This window comes from Argiope bruennichi, chromosome 11 (genome assembly GCF_947563725.1).
Source record: "Argiope bruennichi chromosome 11, qqArgBrue1.1, whole genome shotgun sequence".
NCBI lineage: Eukaryota > Metazoa > Arthropoda > Arachnida > Araneae > Araneidae > Argiope > Argiope bruennichi.
The window spans coordinates 74,675,026-74,691,052 of NC_079161.1; the positions used below are offsets into that span (position 1 = coordinate 74,675,026).

General features: G+C 35.6%; 2 protein-coding genes across 4 annotated transcripts in view; one reads left to right on the forward strand and one right to left on the reverse strand.

The window, feature by feature from the left end:
* Positions 1–270: 270 nt before the first annotated feature.
* On the reverse strand, positions 271–6,117 carry LOC129957497 (uncharacterized). 3 transcript variants are annotated; one of them, XM_056069827.1, is made up of 11 exons: positions 5,923–6,117; positions 5,358–5,405; positions 5,153–5,258; positions 4,394–5,052; positions 3,991–4,296; positions 3,578–3,903; positions 3,047–3,486; positions 2,881–2,961; positions 2,534–2,791; positions 844–1,134; positions 271–694 (listed from the first exon to the last, which is right to left on the reverse strand). In XM_056069827.1, exons 4-6 carry the CDS (start codon positions 4,934–4,936, stop codon positions 3,742–3,744), a joined length of 1,011 nt encoding a protein of 336 aa, XP_055925802.1. In that variant the 5' UTR covers positions 4,937–5,052; positions 5,153–5,258; positions 5,358–5,405; positions 5,923–6,117; the 3' UTR covers positions 271–694; positions 844–1,134; positions 2,534–2,791; positions 2,881–2,961; positions 3,047–3,486; positions 3,578–3,741. The 3 variants fall into 3 exon arrangements, with proteins under 3 accessions (XP_055925802.1, XP_055925804.1, XP_055925803.1); XM_056069829.1 differs by having other exon boundaries at positions 5,153–5,283; XM_056069828.1 differs by lacking the exon at positions 844–1,134.
* Positions 5,960–16,027, forward strand: part of LOC129956687 (uncharacterized) — a 45,157-nt gene continuing 35,089 nt past the window's right edge. Inside the window, exon 1 of the mRNA XM_056068617.1 lies at positions 5,960–6,244. Within this exon, the coding sequence (XP_055924592.1) occupies positions 5,960–6,244 (285 nt within the window). The remainder of the gene's footprint in view (positions 6,245–16,027) is intronic.

Below are 16,027 nucleotides of genomic sequence, written 5' to 3' on the forward strand. Positions count from 1 at the left end.
CGAAGCGCCATTTTGCTGGGGCGTATAAATGATAGTTTTCTCAGGTTTTATACCTTTTTCCACCAAAAAAAAAGTTAATATACTAGCGTATGCAAATATATATATATATATATATATATATATATATATATATATATATATATATATATATATATATATATATATATATATATATATATATATATAAATATATATATATATATATATATATATATATATATATATATATATATATATATATATATACAATGTTAGCATATTGATGTATTATTTTTTTCTCATGAGCATGAGAAAACAACATGATCATGAGCAACATTTTTTTATCTAATATTTTTTTTAACGAAAAAGTAATATTATGAACAAGTGTATTGATATGAAACAAAAGTAAAAATTATTTTCACTTTGTTCTTAATACCCATATGGAAGTGTAGAATAATCTTTTTGTATTATTCTCTTATCATACACCATCCAGTATGTTTTTATTTCTTTTCTAATGATCACTTTTCTTCTTTTGGCATCTCTGGTGATTTTATTTGGGCTTTCAAGAGGTATTGTTGTTCTTTTGTGATCCATATTTTGTCCCAATGCTTCCATGCCTTCAAAATTTATTTTTTTTTAACATTTCTAGAATTTAAAGTGATGTTGCAGCATGTTTCTCCACTTTATGCTTTGAAGGCATATTTTTTTGGTCCATCTGAAAAATAAAAAGCCAAAATTAAATTTTATGCAATTCTCTCTCTCTCTAACACACACACACACACACACACACACACACACACACACACACACACACACACACACACACACACACACACACACACACACACACAAAATGAAACTTACCAGAAATAAAAGTTGTTATAGTGTCACCATCCAGTTCACCCATGAACTCTGCAAGAAAATTTCCCAGGGGAGGATCGTTCGTGCCATCGCTTGCATAAGTGATCGAATCTGTATCGTGATAAAGAACATTTCTTCCCAACTTCTCCATATTCATCATAAAATTATATGCGCGCCCAAGCTGTGGTGAAGGAAGCGAGGAATACATTGGTTGAAGCGTCTTGAGACAGAAATTCTTTCCTGAATTCCCAATTAATAGCGGCTACTTCCGGTGTTGGAAGATATGTCTTTAAACTGAAAGAACAACTTCCTGATATCACAACTGTACTTTAATTTAATTTTTATGAGAAAAAAAGCTCCGAAATCACAGTTCTTCCACGATACCTACATTTTTGGAAAGGTCATTAAGTAACTTGTTAAACTCAGACACTGTATGAACGTAGTACAATTACATTTGTGCAATATTCATACCCCATCTGGAGAAAAATTTTTAATACGAATTTAAAAAATGCTATAATATAATGCTTTTCATTTGGAAAAATCAATAATGAGAATATTCTTACCTTCCCCAGAAACTATTTAAAGCAAGTTTCCCAACCTTACTTCGCCCTGGATTTTTGGCAATATTTTGAGGATCCAGCTTGATCCCTTCTTTTTGTTCATACTCCCGAACGTAAGCTACCTTTTGTTCTTCGGTAGTGCAATTACTGGGACATCCACTACTCTCTTGTTTTATTTTCAGAAAAGTATCTATATATGTTGTGAAAAGAGAGTTAGATGATCTTAGGAAATGATATACTTCATACAACTAGAAATAAAAAACAAAAATTAAATTTTTATGAAGTGTAAATTTTGCTTTTTTTTTAATTCTGAATGTATATATATTATATAACTGGGCCCATGTAATGCGATAATGGTCAGTAATACGATATCCCTTCTTTGCTAATTTTAGTTCTTCACTGACCCAGGTTCCAATAATTGTTCTCTCGTTCTCTGTATGAGTACACTTTTCTTGTTGCCTAATCTCGACGCAAGTTCGGCACAACATGAGTTTTTTTTGTCACCTATAGGGCCGAACAGGAAGAACAAACCAAATGGTGGTATTACCCTGCAGCGGATAATGCCAAAATAGTCTTCGATCTCTCCAAAGTTTCCGCTATAATTTGAGGTTGTCGAATTGGGTACAAACAATATTTGGTGACCTGTATGACGAAATGTCAATGAGTTGGGTGGAAAAAAAGGGTAGGTATCAAAATGACCTAGTTTTATGAAATAATGAAGGTAAAACACCCATTAATAGAGTGATGTGAAATCAACATATTTTATATTTCCCTCGTAGTGAAATTTCATTGCATTTGTTCGTCCCCCAAAGAATGAATCTTTGGGGTTCAAACGATCCTGCAGTGAATGGGTAATTAGGAAAGGTCAGAGATTCGCGTCTTCTTTTTTCCTCCTCAAAAACTTATGTTCTCACATTTCAACAACAGTTTACCCAAGAGATTGGATTTTTGCGCAGATTTCTGCCGTCTTTTGCCGCACGGAAGACATAGTAATGCCTTTCAACGAATGTTTGGAATCCCCATCAAAGCAAACTCCACATCCATGAAAGAAACAGCCTTAAAAATATATGTTAGAAATAAATTTACATATTCCAATGTACTTCAATCTCTTCCGAATGATTTTATACACATACCTGGTATTGATACACTGTTTTTGTCTCTTCACAGTATCCATCTACCAAGACACATCCGATTTTTCTTTCGCCATTCTTATTTAGCGAATGCTGGATTTCTATACCTTCAGAAGAAGATATATAATCCAGCCAACGAATCGCATCAGGGCAGTAATTCTCTCCACTAATATAGACACGATGGCACCATTGCGATCGTGTCGTTCGTTATGTGTTTCGTTTCTATACGCAGCCATGCAAGCTGATGCGATAGTTACGTACCTAAAAAATGTAACAAAAACATTTATGAAATAATAAATCAATTATAATTATATTATTATTATTAGTAGTAGCATAGTGTAATAACTTACTGGAATGGATCTACATAAGCAATTTTCAAAAACTCTTCCCTAAATATTTGGCAATAACGACGCAATAGGTCTACATTCGAGCTAAAAAACACACATACATTTTTTCGTTAAGAGGGAATATTGTAATGCAAATATTAAATGCATGCAAAATGAATAAAATACTCACCGGCAGTATTCTAATATTTCTTTTTGAAAATCGAATTGATCATTTTGATGATCTAAGTGCCAATATGTAGATTTTTTTCTTGCTGGAAGAATCATCGTATCCGGACAGTAATACTGCTGACTGGGAAGATATCAAACATAATTTTGATTTCTTTTGGCGCAGCATAGTCAGCTTTGGCTCTTCCGCCATAAAGGTCCAATCCAGCATAATTTGGGTTTTCCCTCAGTTTGAAGAGATGAGGGAAGTAACCTTTCTTCAACGTGTTCAATGCAAAGCAGCTTGTTAGCTTAGATAATGCCATCGGGAGAAAACTCATTGAATCAATAATTGTTATGTCCAATGATGAATGTTTGATGGACATTAATTTTGATCCATTCTGTATTACATCCGGAGCAATGCCTTGCTGCAGTAACCAGCCAGTTATAAACTGTCCATGAAATCTAAAAAAATGATAGATAGATTTTAAAAAGTGCTTAAAAAATTGCCTTATTATTTTAAATTTATTTAAAATATGAAATAGTTTTTACATACCTCTTCATGTTATGTGCTATGGCCGTAGAGCCTTTATGAACCGGAGCAAAAAGCCAGGCACAAAATTCCTGTAATGACGAGTAGCCCTTAAATACTGTTTCTCTGCCATCTGCGTTCACAATGTGCTCTCCCGAAAATTGATCTGTTTCGAAATCAAAAAAATATCAGCTTTTCACAGGGTGACTTTGGAGACTCTCTTTGTAGACAGCAGAGATATTCAGATGACACCTCAAATCTATGGCATGAGGGACAGTTTTGGGTGCCACATAAATGCTGAAAGAACAGTCTCGTCGACGAATAGCACAGCACAGTCTGCATTGATACATCTAAAAAAGTAAGTTTCATTTTTTTTATTACACTCATTAAATAATCAGAAAATTCTAATCTAGAAAAGCAAAAAAATGAATAATTACCCGCTCACATATAGAAAGCATCTGATTTCCTACCAGTGCTTTATGTGCAGTGAAACATTGTTCTGATTGGCATAGACTGTTGCAATCAAGTCGTCTTTTGGGCTCAGTCAAAATGCAGCTACATTTCAGAAATATATGGCATGCATTAGGACATCGATGATTTTCTATCGATTGAAAAGCTCCATCATACTTTTCACAGTAGTGATCAGTACCATAAAAACATTTCAACGATTTTATTATATCATAATGTCCATCATGCAGCCAAAAACTAATTCTTGTTGATCTATAACGTTCTTTATAAGCGACCTAAAATGGAAATGAATGAAAGAATTCAAACAATGAAAGACAGAAAAAAAAATGTTAAATTACTAATTTTAAGAATTCATTTTAATTTTGTACTTACTTGATTCAAGTTTTTAGAGGATATCACAACCACCTGAACATCTAGATGATTCTCGAATAAAGCAACTTCTTTGAATGCACAGGTGCCTAATGGAACTCCTGCTGACCTGTGCAGTTCTCGAGCCCTATTTTCTAAGGGAGGGTGAAGTTTATGATTCCTCATTGCATTTATGGCCTGTTGATTTTTTTCCAAGCAAATACTATGGCCTTTGCACAACAAGCCTAAAGGATCATAAGGAACACTAATAATTGATCGTTTCTTGATACGATCAAATTCAATATTGCAAACCTTTCGGTTTCTTCCTGCACCAAGAAGTCTTCTTACTGTTACGATGTCAATCTCAAAACTTTCATTATTGCAGCCATAACTTTTTCTACGGTGAAATCCGATACTGGCAGCAGTGAAGTGGAGATAGGCCTGTCCAGTCCAGGAGAAAAATATGCAGAATCGCATCAGGTCAGTAGGAGCCATATTTGCAATAGTTCTCACTATTAAAATTCCAAACAGCCTTTGGACAGTAGCCACTATTGTCTGCAAGGTCATTCATCTTACACTGGATGAAAGTCTCGCCGAGATAATTCCAGCCAGGAAAACAATTTGCTCGCATTGATGGCGCTTGTTGAGTCGTCTGGATTTTTCTTGAATGTAGCTTCATCCAACTAAAAAAAGAGGGGGTGGGGGAAAGAAACCATAGTCAAAACATCTTATACTAATAAAAGAAAATAATGATTAAGAAAAAAAAAAGAATTAACTGCATACATCCTCTTCCTCAATCTCTTCAGATACATCCACTTCCAAACTGTGAAGGTAGGTTTTAAAAAAACTCAGAGGCTTGAAAGAATTCCTGGGTGCATCCAACGAGTAGCTTCAATTGATAAAAAAAAAGTACTCTGAAAAAAATTATTAAATGGATGATTTTCTTTATTTAAGCAAAAAGAAGAAAAGATAAACGTGCGTGCCTTACCTCGTCATCAGAATCATGAAGGGGCATATCCTCATCTTCAAACAGAATCTAAGGATAGAAATACTTTTAATTAAAGATTAACTAAATTCTTATATCAATTGCATATTCTAATTCTTTAAAAAGAATTAGATTTTTAAAATTATTTATTTATACATGTTTTTTTTCTTTAGAAAAATTGTTAAAATTAAATACCACGTGGTTTAAAATTAAAATTGTAAAAACAAATTATTCATTCGGCATCTGCAGTTTGAAATCATTCACATGCATTTCGAAAAAAAAACAACATATTATATACAATAATATTGGAAAAAATAAAAGTCTTTTTAGAATATAATTTTTAAAGATAAATTAGACATTACTATTGCAATATAATTACAGAATATTTCTTTTTTAAGGTAAAATAGTTACCACGTGGTTTAAATTTAAAATGCTAAAAACAAATTATTTCATTCGACATCTGTTATGTTTTGAACTTTATATTTAACGATGAATTACTTATTCAAATATCGTTTCTATATTAAAAAAGAGTCTTTTAAAACTAATAAAAAAAATAATGCAAACTTACCTCTTTAATATTCATTAATATATTAATATCTCTTGACATGCCTCGAGTGGTGGAGATAAGAACTCAAATTACGGGAGACTGCCCGCGAGCGAGACACATGCAGAAACCTGACGGCCCAACAGAGCATTCACACGTAGCCCATCTGAAACTCTGGAAATACAGCCGAGTAATCGCGCTGATATATGCAAGGTTTCTAGAGCAGAGATGCAGACAAGAACTCCACAACTTGCAGAGAGGACGACGAGCAGACGAGGAATCTGAAACGGGAGAATTGATTCCTCCACCCGTGGCGGCAGAGCAGAGACACCAGAAGCAGAGACATGTAAATATGAAAAACTTTAAAAATATGGACAAGATTATCATTTACAAAGAGCAATTTAAATTTGTGTTTCAATTTTAGATGTGTGTATATAAGTTTTGCATCAGTAAATATTATTTTTTTTGTTAACCAATTTGTCGTTATTTGGTTCGATTTTCCATACGCATCACCTTTTTTTGAAAAAAAAAAGGAGATCTAAAAAAATGGGAAAAGACTCGCCCGCCGTGTTGATGGATCAGTCCTTCCCCATTTTTTTAGGTCGCTCTTTTACCGAGGTCGGTTTGGGCGAAAAAAAACTTATTGATAATGAATTATTGTGTAATCAAGAAACGCAACGATAATTTATTTGTATGGTGTCGAAACCCGGGAATTATTATACTGGGTGAATATTGAGTTTATGCTCTTGAATTTGTGAATAATCGTGTTGCTGTTGAAATTCTGCATTTATCAAAGATTATAACTCATCGTTGGACATTTAAAAAGGTGCTGTAAACTTTATCTTATGCATGAAAATGGAAACTCTTGATAAGTTAAAGACGAAACACAAGATATCTCGTACTGCTTGTACAAAATTGATTAACAAGGTTTATTTTTTTATTAGAAAGTTGTTATATTAAAAAGGAAAGTGATCAAGAACAACTTTCGTAGCATTTATTAAGTTTAGAAGCAAAACATTTAGACCTCAAAAGCCTTAACAGTGAAATTCAGCATTTAATTTCTGATAGTGCATTGTTTGAAACAGAAATGCAAAGCTCTCTTGAATATGAAGAGCAAATAAATGAAGCTAAGTTCAAAATTAAAAATAAGATCAATAAGTTTAAAATTGATCAACAACCTATCGCACCACTTGCTGCTAATGGTTCTAATGTAAGAATTAACTATCCTGCAACAAGCATTAATTTGCCGAAGCTAAGAATTCCCACATTTAGTGGAGATGCTAGACTTTTCTAGAATTCATCAATAGCTTCAATAATGCGATTGACTCTAATGATTCTTTAAGTAATGTTGATAAATTCATATATTTAAAGTCCTTTTTATCCGGCGAAGTTTACAAAATTGTTTCTGGTTTTTCTCTTACTGGAGAAAATTACAAATCGTGTCTATCTCTGTGAAAGGACAGATATGGGAGGCAAGACCATTTGATTAGTCATTTCATAAATCGCCTATTAGAAACTGAATCTATAAAATCCTCTTTCAATCTCAAGGGATTACGAAAATTGTATGACGAGAGTGAATTTAGTATAAGAAATTTAAACTCATTGGGAATTGCATCCGGAAATTATGGCCATTTACTTATACCCATTTTATTAAAGCCATTACCCCAAGATTTAGTCGTAGAGTTCCATCGTAAAAGAGATTCTGCTAAGATCGGTGACGTTAACGAATTAATAAAATTTATAAAATTTGAAATTGAATCTCGCGAATCTGCAAACATTGTAACTGGACATTCTCAAAAAGTTCCCCGATATCCTTCACGAAATTCTGCTTATCATGGACATACTGAATTTAAAAATAAATTGCCTTCATCTGCCGCTTTAAATACTGTAGTTAAAAATCTGTGTACTTTTTGTAACTCTGATACTCACACTGCATTAAATTGCAAAACTTTCTTCGATGAGCAAAAACATTACAAATTAAAGAAAGATGGTAGATGCTATCGGTGCATGGCTTATAGACATCTAATTTCTCAATGCAAGGTAAAAATTTCACCCTATGAGACGTGCCAGAGTTTGCAGCACAATTCCTTGTTTTGCCCGAAAAATAAAATTGAAAGCAGCTCTTCTGAAACCGAAACCCACGGACAGGAAGTCGTAATTTCTACCGTTTTAAAAGCAGAAGATAACCCTGGCAGTTACCTGACTTCACTTCAAACGGCTAACGTCGAGGCAGAAAATGGTGCCAACAAGATCATGGCTAGACTTTTATTCGATTCAGGATCACAAAAGTCCTTCTTGCGCAGTGATCTGAAACAAGCTTTGAATTTAAAACCAATGCGCCAAGAGAAGCTTTTAATTTATACTTTCTCGAAACGAGAACCCATCGAGAAAATATTCGAAGTTGTACGTTTAAGAATAAGGAACAAATTTCTCCCTTATCAATTCCTAAACATTGAGGCTTTGGCTTCAGACGAAATAACAGGCGCGGACATATATTCGAATGTTGACCGCAAACTTGTAAAGAAAGTAATTCCAGCCACCTGCATCCTGTCTGACTCCCTCGAAAATCCCACCCCTATCCGGATCCTCCTGGGTGCTAACTATCTGTGCAATGTTCTAAGGGGAGAAGTAAGAAAAATAAATAAAAACTTGTTCTTACTGCCGACACTTTTTGATGACACGATGATAGGTCAAATGCCAGACTTGCAGGAAAGAAAACATTCTTCTGTGTTTACTGCATCTTGTGCTGTAATGGAAACTGATCTGAAGCGCTTGTGGGAGTTAGATTCTTTCTTGTTCGATGGGTCTTCGGAAAATAAATCCAGGGATAATTTAGGACATTTCGGAAAAGAGCTTAAAATAAAGAATGGATAATATGAAGCACCGTTGCAATGGAAAACAAATGAAATTAAAAGAAAAATTAAGTAATAATTTTGTTGTTGCGGAAAAGAGATTCATTTCTTTAGAGAAAAAATTTAATAAGGATCAAGCGTTGTTTGAGAGGTATATTGCAGTTATGCAAGAGCAAGTTAACGACGGCATAATTCAGATGTGTCATGACGAATGTTTTACTGGATGTGTAATGTCGCATAGAGAGGTTTTCAGGGAAACTTCTTCCAGTACAAAAACTAGGATAGTATATGAATGCCTTCTTTCAGGAGAAAATTTAAAGCCTCACCTTATTGATGTTATATTAAAATTTAGAGAACATGAAATTGAATTTTGTGGAGATATTGCTCGGGCTTTTTTACAAATAGAAGTTGCGGAATTGGATAGGAACTATTTATGTTTCTTATATTATAAAAACTGTGATAGATCTCAACCAGTAACAATGTATAATTTTAATAGTCATTGTTTTGGTGTAACTTTCTCACCTTTCGTTTTGGCTGCAACTACTAAAACGCATATCAAAGAATACAGGGATAAATATCCCCTTGCATATGAAATGTTAAATGAATCATTATATGTTGACGATCCCTTTTATGGATGTTCCACTCTACAAGATGCGTTAAAATTGTCTTCCGATACTCTATCGATCTTGAAAGACACGAAAATGAACATGAAAAAATTCGACACTATTTTTGAAGAATTAAAAAAAATGTGGCGTAACTCCGATTCCATGATTGAAGTTAATGAACAGGCTGATTCGCATCTGAATGTGTTAGGACTTGTTTGGAACAATATCGACGATATTTTGGGACTAGATTTAAGATCTTTGTTGTCAAATTTGAATGATAACGAATGCACAAAAAGAAATGTACTTCATACTGATGCAAAATTGTTTGATCCTTCTGGATTTATATCTCCATTCCTGATTCGAATAAAATGTCTCTTACAAGAATTATAGCAAGCTGGTGTTGGATGGGATGAAGTGTTTTCCGGACAATTAAAAGAAAATTGGCATGCATGGTGTAAAGAAATTAAAGATTTGCTAAATTTTGAAATCCCACGTTACTATTTTCCAGACACAAACTTTATAAATAAGGAAGATTTACAGTTACACGTATTTTTTTTATGCTTCTTTAAGATCTTATGGAGCTGTTGCTTACTTAAGGTATAAAACTTCCAAGAACTCTTTTCAGACAAGTTTTGTAATTTCAAAAACTAGGGTAGCACCAATCAAAAAATTGACTCTTCCTCGACGTTGAGTTAATGGGTGCTATAATTGCTTCAAGAATAGCAAAACATCTTAAGAAAATTTTCAAAGATCTTGGAAGAATTATTTTGTGGAGTGACTCGACGACTGTACTCCACTGGATAAAGGGTTCAGCATCTAAATATAAACAATTTGTTTCAAATCGAGTCATAGAAATTCAAGAAATTACAGACCCCAGTAATTGGAGGCATTGTAGTAGTAAGCAAAAGCCAGCCGACATGTTAACTAGAGAGATTAGTAGCAAGGATTTAATCACCTCTGAAAGCTGGTGGCATGGTCCTGAATGGTTGAGGAACGCGGAAAACCTTTGGCCCAAAGCAAAGGGATTTCAACATGATTCTATAGAGCCAGAAATTGCATCTGAATTTAAAACCGGCGTTATAATTAACACAGCTATTGTTCAAGAAAAAATAATAGATCCAGAAAACCTGTACACTTCTACACATAACCTGTAAAACTTCACTAAAGTACAGTCTTGGATTAGGAAAACATGTAGAATGTAATTACATCCGATTTTTTTTAATCTCCTGTGTTTTCGTCAATCTGATCATCGTTATGCAGAGTTGATAGAAAGTTTAAACATTTGTTCTTTTTTGACATGTAAGAAAGTATCATTATATCGTTTTGAAACCCAAAGAGAGTTGTATGTGCTTCTCTATTTTTATGCGACGCAAATTCCGGTGAGATAGCCCTCTTATTCTTGCGTATTGTTCCAACAATAAAATTTTTATGTTTCAATAAATCCTTGGCTTATTCATAGTTTGTGTACCAATTGCCTGTAGTAACATTTCTTCCAGAATTGTGTAATGGAGCTAGCATGCGTTTTGTTATTTCACAGGAACTGTTATCTTTCTTATAAGGTCCATCTGGCTGCTGGCCTGATTATATATCCATGTTGAATGTGTAAAACGTTCTAGAATCGACCAAAGCAAAAATTTTTATACCAAATCTTGCTGGTTTTTTCGGCATATACTGCCGAAAGGAGCATCGTCCTCGAAAAGCTTCTAGTTTTTCACCCAATGTCACGTATTCACCTATATGATATAATTTCTGACAATTCCTGACAAAACTATCAAATACGTCTCTTATTGGAGCTAACTTACCAACTTTTCATCTGTCATCACGAGTCCTCACATCATCGAATCCCAAAACCCGAAATATAAAAAGGAAACGCTTATAGTTCATAGGTTTACGAAAAATGTCCAATCCTGTGACATCTGTCGCCTATCCGACATTCGCTTGAGAAGATTTGTGCAGTCCAACTATATAGAACAGTCCTATAAAGGCACAAAAATCTTTTTTTTTAAAGGTTTTGTATCTCTTTGCCTCTTGAAATTTCCAGAAATTTTTTCCATATAAATGTTAGTGCATTTTAAAACAATTTCAATGATTGAATCATCAAATATTAGACTCCATGAACCGATTGGTGAAGTAACATTTTTAGAAAATTGTGTATTGTCAGGTAAAAGTTTGATTAGATTTTGGGAAGCTATGCGCTTTTGAACTCGAAAGGGTTCTTTTTGCCACTTTGTTGTTTTATCTTTTCCGATAAAAAAGCTACTTTGGTCCCAGACTTTTTCTGGAGAATCGCATTCTTCTGATTCAGACCGGTGATCACTGAATATGTCTTCCCTATCTGAATCGTTCAATTCTTCTTCGATATTCTTCTGAAGTCTGTTCATTTCTTGCTCGTACATCAAACGAGAAAAAGACCGAACAGAACGACTGGAGAAAACCATGATTTCGCACTGAAAAATACTAACACGAGCGCCCGCACCCGAAATTCTTCTATAAGACTAAAATTCACCGTTTCAGACTCTACGCCTGAAAGGTGACCTTGGATGGATTGGATTGTAAGGTTTAGTGGCGCAAGAGCCATACCTGGCCATACTGCGCCAGACCTATGGTTAAAATATTAAATACTTGTCTTAAATAAAAATGTAAAAGTGGAAACTAATTGACAAAATTACATTGCAATGTCTCGTAACATTATCAACAAGGTGTAAAAAAAATTACAATAAGAAGAAATATTAAATAAGATGATAAAAACCAACTTCTTTTAAAAATTTAAAAAGATTTTTATGGGGACGTTCCCCCACTAGCATTTGCATGTCCACTGTTGAAGCATGAAAAAAACTTAGACGGTGATGTTTAAAATTAGGACATTCAACCAAAAGGTGATAAACCGTTAAAATTACTTTGCATCTCGTGCAAAATGGAGCTCTATCTCCGAATAAAAGATGTTTATGTGTAAGACGTGTGTGGCCAATGCGGAGTCTAGATAATTTAACGTCTAGCTCTCGCACTGGTAAACAAGGCCAGAAAGAAATAAAAGGTTTTATCGTGTGAAGTTTGTTATTAATTTGATTGTTCCACGACTCCTGCCAGAGTGAGTAAAAATGACGTTGGATTGCACTTTTCGCATCATTAAATGGGATGTCTCTCTGTATAAGCAAAGACGAACTCTTTGCAGCATTATCCGCGAGCTCATTACCAGAGATTCCAACATGACTCGGAATCCAGCAAAATAGTATCTCAAACCCCCTGTTTTCGAGAATCCTTAGAAGATCTAGGATTTCCACGGCAACTGGATGAATCCGATTTTGAATACTGGACAGTATTTTCAATGAGCTCATACTGTCAGTATAGATACAATATTTTCGCTCAGAAGAGAGTGAAATCCTCTGAAGAGCATAAAAAATTGCCAATAATTCAGCAGATAGAACTGAAAGAGATGTGTCTAGGCGGTAACTGAATATATCAGTATCGAAAACAATTCCGCAACCAACATGACCATCTGACTTTGAACCATCCGTAAAAACTTTTAAGTAATCTAGATACTGACAGTGATGAGAATTAAAGAGATTCTGGTAGACAATAGGGGCAGTATTCTGCTTCTCAAAACTAGAGAAGGGATTTAGAAAGGAAAACTGAGGCATATTCCATGGGGGAAAGGAAAAGAGATCAGCAGTCTGTATCATCTTATCATGGAGCTCGGAATCGCGAAGAAGAGATTTAGCTCTCTCGAAAAATGGGAGAATGTGGGAAGGTCGAGCATTATGAAGTCTTCGAAGACAAACCGGAAATGTCATAGAGGACAAGGGGTGCTTTGGAATAGACAAAGCTCGAAGGTAGTACTGGGCAGATACTTTTTTTCGTCTTAAACCAAGTGGTAACTGATGGCAGAGAGCATAAAGACTTTGCATTGGTGAGGTTCGAAATGCACCAGAGCAAATTCGCAAAGCTGAATGGTGTACAGTGTCAAGTCTACGTAAGACCGTAGAACGCGCAGAGCCATACACCATACATCCGTAATCAATACGGGATAAAGTCAATGATTCGTAAATTCGGAGCAAGGAAGTGCGATCTGCTCCCCAAGTGGTTCTGGAAAGAACTTTAAGAATATTTAATGACCTGTCACACTTCTTCCGCAGATGTAGAATATGCGGAAGAAAAGTGAGCTTACGGTCAAATATTATTCCTAGAAATTTTATTTCATTGACCACAGGTATTTCAACATTCCCAATATGGATTGAAGGATCCAAATGAATGGCTCGTCTTCTACAAAAGTGAATGCATTGACTTTTTTCAGGAGAAATGGTATGCCCGTTTTTATCGCACCATCCTACCAGTTTGTTAACGGCAACCTGCAATTGGCGCTCTATTAAGCGCATATTGCTCCCCTGGCAGGATATCTGAAGATCGTCAACATATAACGTAGCTTGAATAGATGAGGGTAAAACATTAAGAATTTGACTAAAATAACTGATAAAAAGTGTAACGCTGAGGATACTTCCCTGTGGAACACCCTCAGCTTGAATAAAAGGATCAGAATATAAATTACCGACCCGAACACGAAATGTGCGCAACGATAAAAAATGTTTTAAAAACATGGGTAAATTTCCCTTAAATCCAAATTTTGATAGTGCAGAGAGAATACCAAACCGCCACGTACGGTCATAGGCCTTTTCAATGTCAAAGAAGACAGAGACCAGATGATTTCGACGGACAAATGCATTGCGAATTTGAGTTTCAAGTAACACAATATTATCAAATGTCGACCTTCCTCTGCGAAAACCACTTTGAAGCAACGGGATGCATTCTTTCCTTTCCAGTTCAAATACAAGACGGGCATTAACCATGCGCTCAAGTGTCTTGCATAGACAACTTGTGAGTGCAATAGGCCTATAGTGAAGAGGGTTAGAGGAATCCTTACCGGGTTTCAGGATTGGAATCACAATAGCTTCATGCCATTGTGATGGGAACTTCTGTTCAATCCAAATACGATTAAATAAAATTAACAGATTGGAAAGAGAAGTGGCAGACAAATGGCGAAGCATGTTATATGTGATTCCATCTGGACCAGGACTGGTATCATGAGTCTTCGATAAAGCCGTTAGCAATTCGTGCAATTTAAATTCCGAATTGTATGGAAAGGATTTTCGAGTAGAAAAACACAACTTTTTCTGTTGTGCGCGATTCTTAATTTCTACAAATGAAGGCTTATATGAATCATCAGAAGAAACCTGTGCAAATGCATATCCAAGAGCATTGGCGACATCTAATGGGGAAGATACACTTCCATTTTCTGTCTCCAGAACAGGAATAGAAAACTCTTTGTAAATACCATTAGCTGCTTTAACCTTCTTCCAGAGTAGTTTCGAAGAAGTAAAGGCTGTGATGGAAGAGATGAAATGAATCCAGGACTCTCTCTGACTTTGCCTACGGACACGACGAGCATTGGCTCTGGCACGTTTGAAAGCAAGTAAATTCTCTGTTGTGGGATATCTTCTGAAGATATTCCACCGCTTTTTTTGTTCTTGGTGACTGTCGCGGCAAGCTTCATTCCACCACGGTCTCGGGAATTTCCTCGGACGTGGGGAGCTTTTGGGAATGGAATTGTTCGCAGCATCAATTAAGCAGTCAACTACATTTTGTACTGCCTCTGCAATATCAGTCGTTCTGACCATATCTTCCGAAATTCTTGCCAGGTGCATGAAAGCAGTCCAGTCTGCCCGCTTGAATAGGAAACGTGGGGGACAAGAAGTCGCTCCACCTCTATCAGCATAGGAGACCATTAAGGGGAAGTGATCACTATCATAGAGATCACTCCCAACCGTAAAATTGAGTAACGGAAAGAGGTCGGGAGAGCAAATAGCCAGATCTAGACTGTGAAATGTACGTGTGGGTTCGTGGAAATAGGTTTTCTCGTCATTATTGAGCAGACAGAGAGAGTTATCAGTGATAAACTGTTCAATCTGTCGCCCACGAGAATTTGTGCTTTCCGAACCCCACAAAGTACTATGAGCATTAAAATCGCCAAGAAGCAAGAAAGGTTTGGGTAATTGGTCCACTAAACTATTAAGTTCATGTTGATTGATGACAGTGTGTGGCGGCAAATAAATGTTACAAACTGTGACAAGGGTTCGTAAATGGACTTGAACAGCCACAGCTTGTAGAGAGGTGTGTAAATTTAAATGAGAGCTCGGGTACAGGTTGGACGTTAAGATGCAAACACCACCGGAAGTATTATTTCCAGTATTAGCATCTTTGCGAGCACAGTTGTAACCACGGATTTTCACAGCAATGTCATGTTTCAGGAATGTTTCCTGAAAAGCAAAACAAGCAGGATGGAGCTGATTAATAATATGCTTAATGTCAACAACTTTGGACCGAAGACCACGACAGTTCCAAGAAATGAAAGTGCCCATTAAGTAACTGAAGAATTGAGTTTATTACGGCTAGTGTTATGAAGAGTTGGCGAAACATCGCAACTCATTTGCAATTCATCCTCCTCGTCAGACGGATGGAGGGAATGGAATCGGGACTTTTAGGTGAGCCAAAGATGGACGTTAAGTCCTTATGGACATTACCTTTCGTCGCAAGTCCCAAAGCGACAGAATTTTGTGTTGCAGATTTTTTCAACTTAGTTCTTAGTTCTTTTGGTGAAAGTCCCCGTTTTGACAGCTTTAG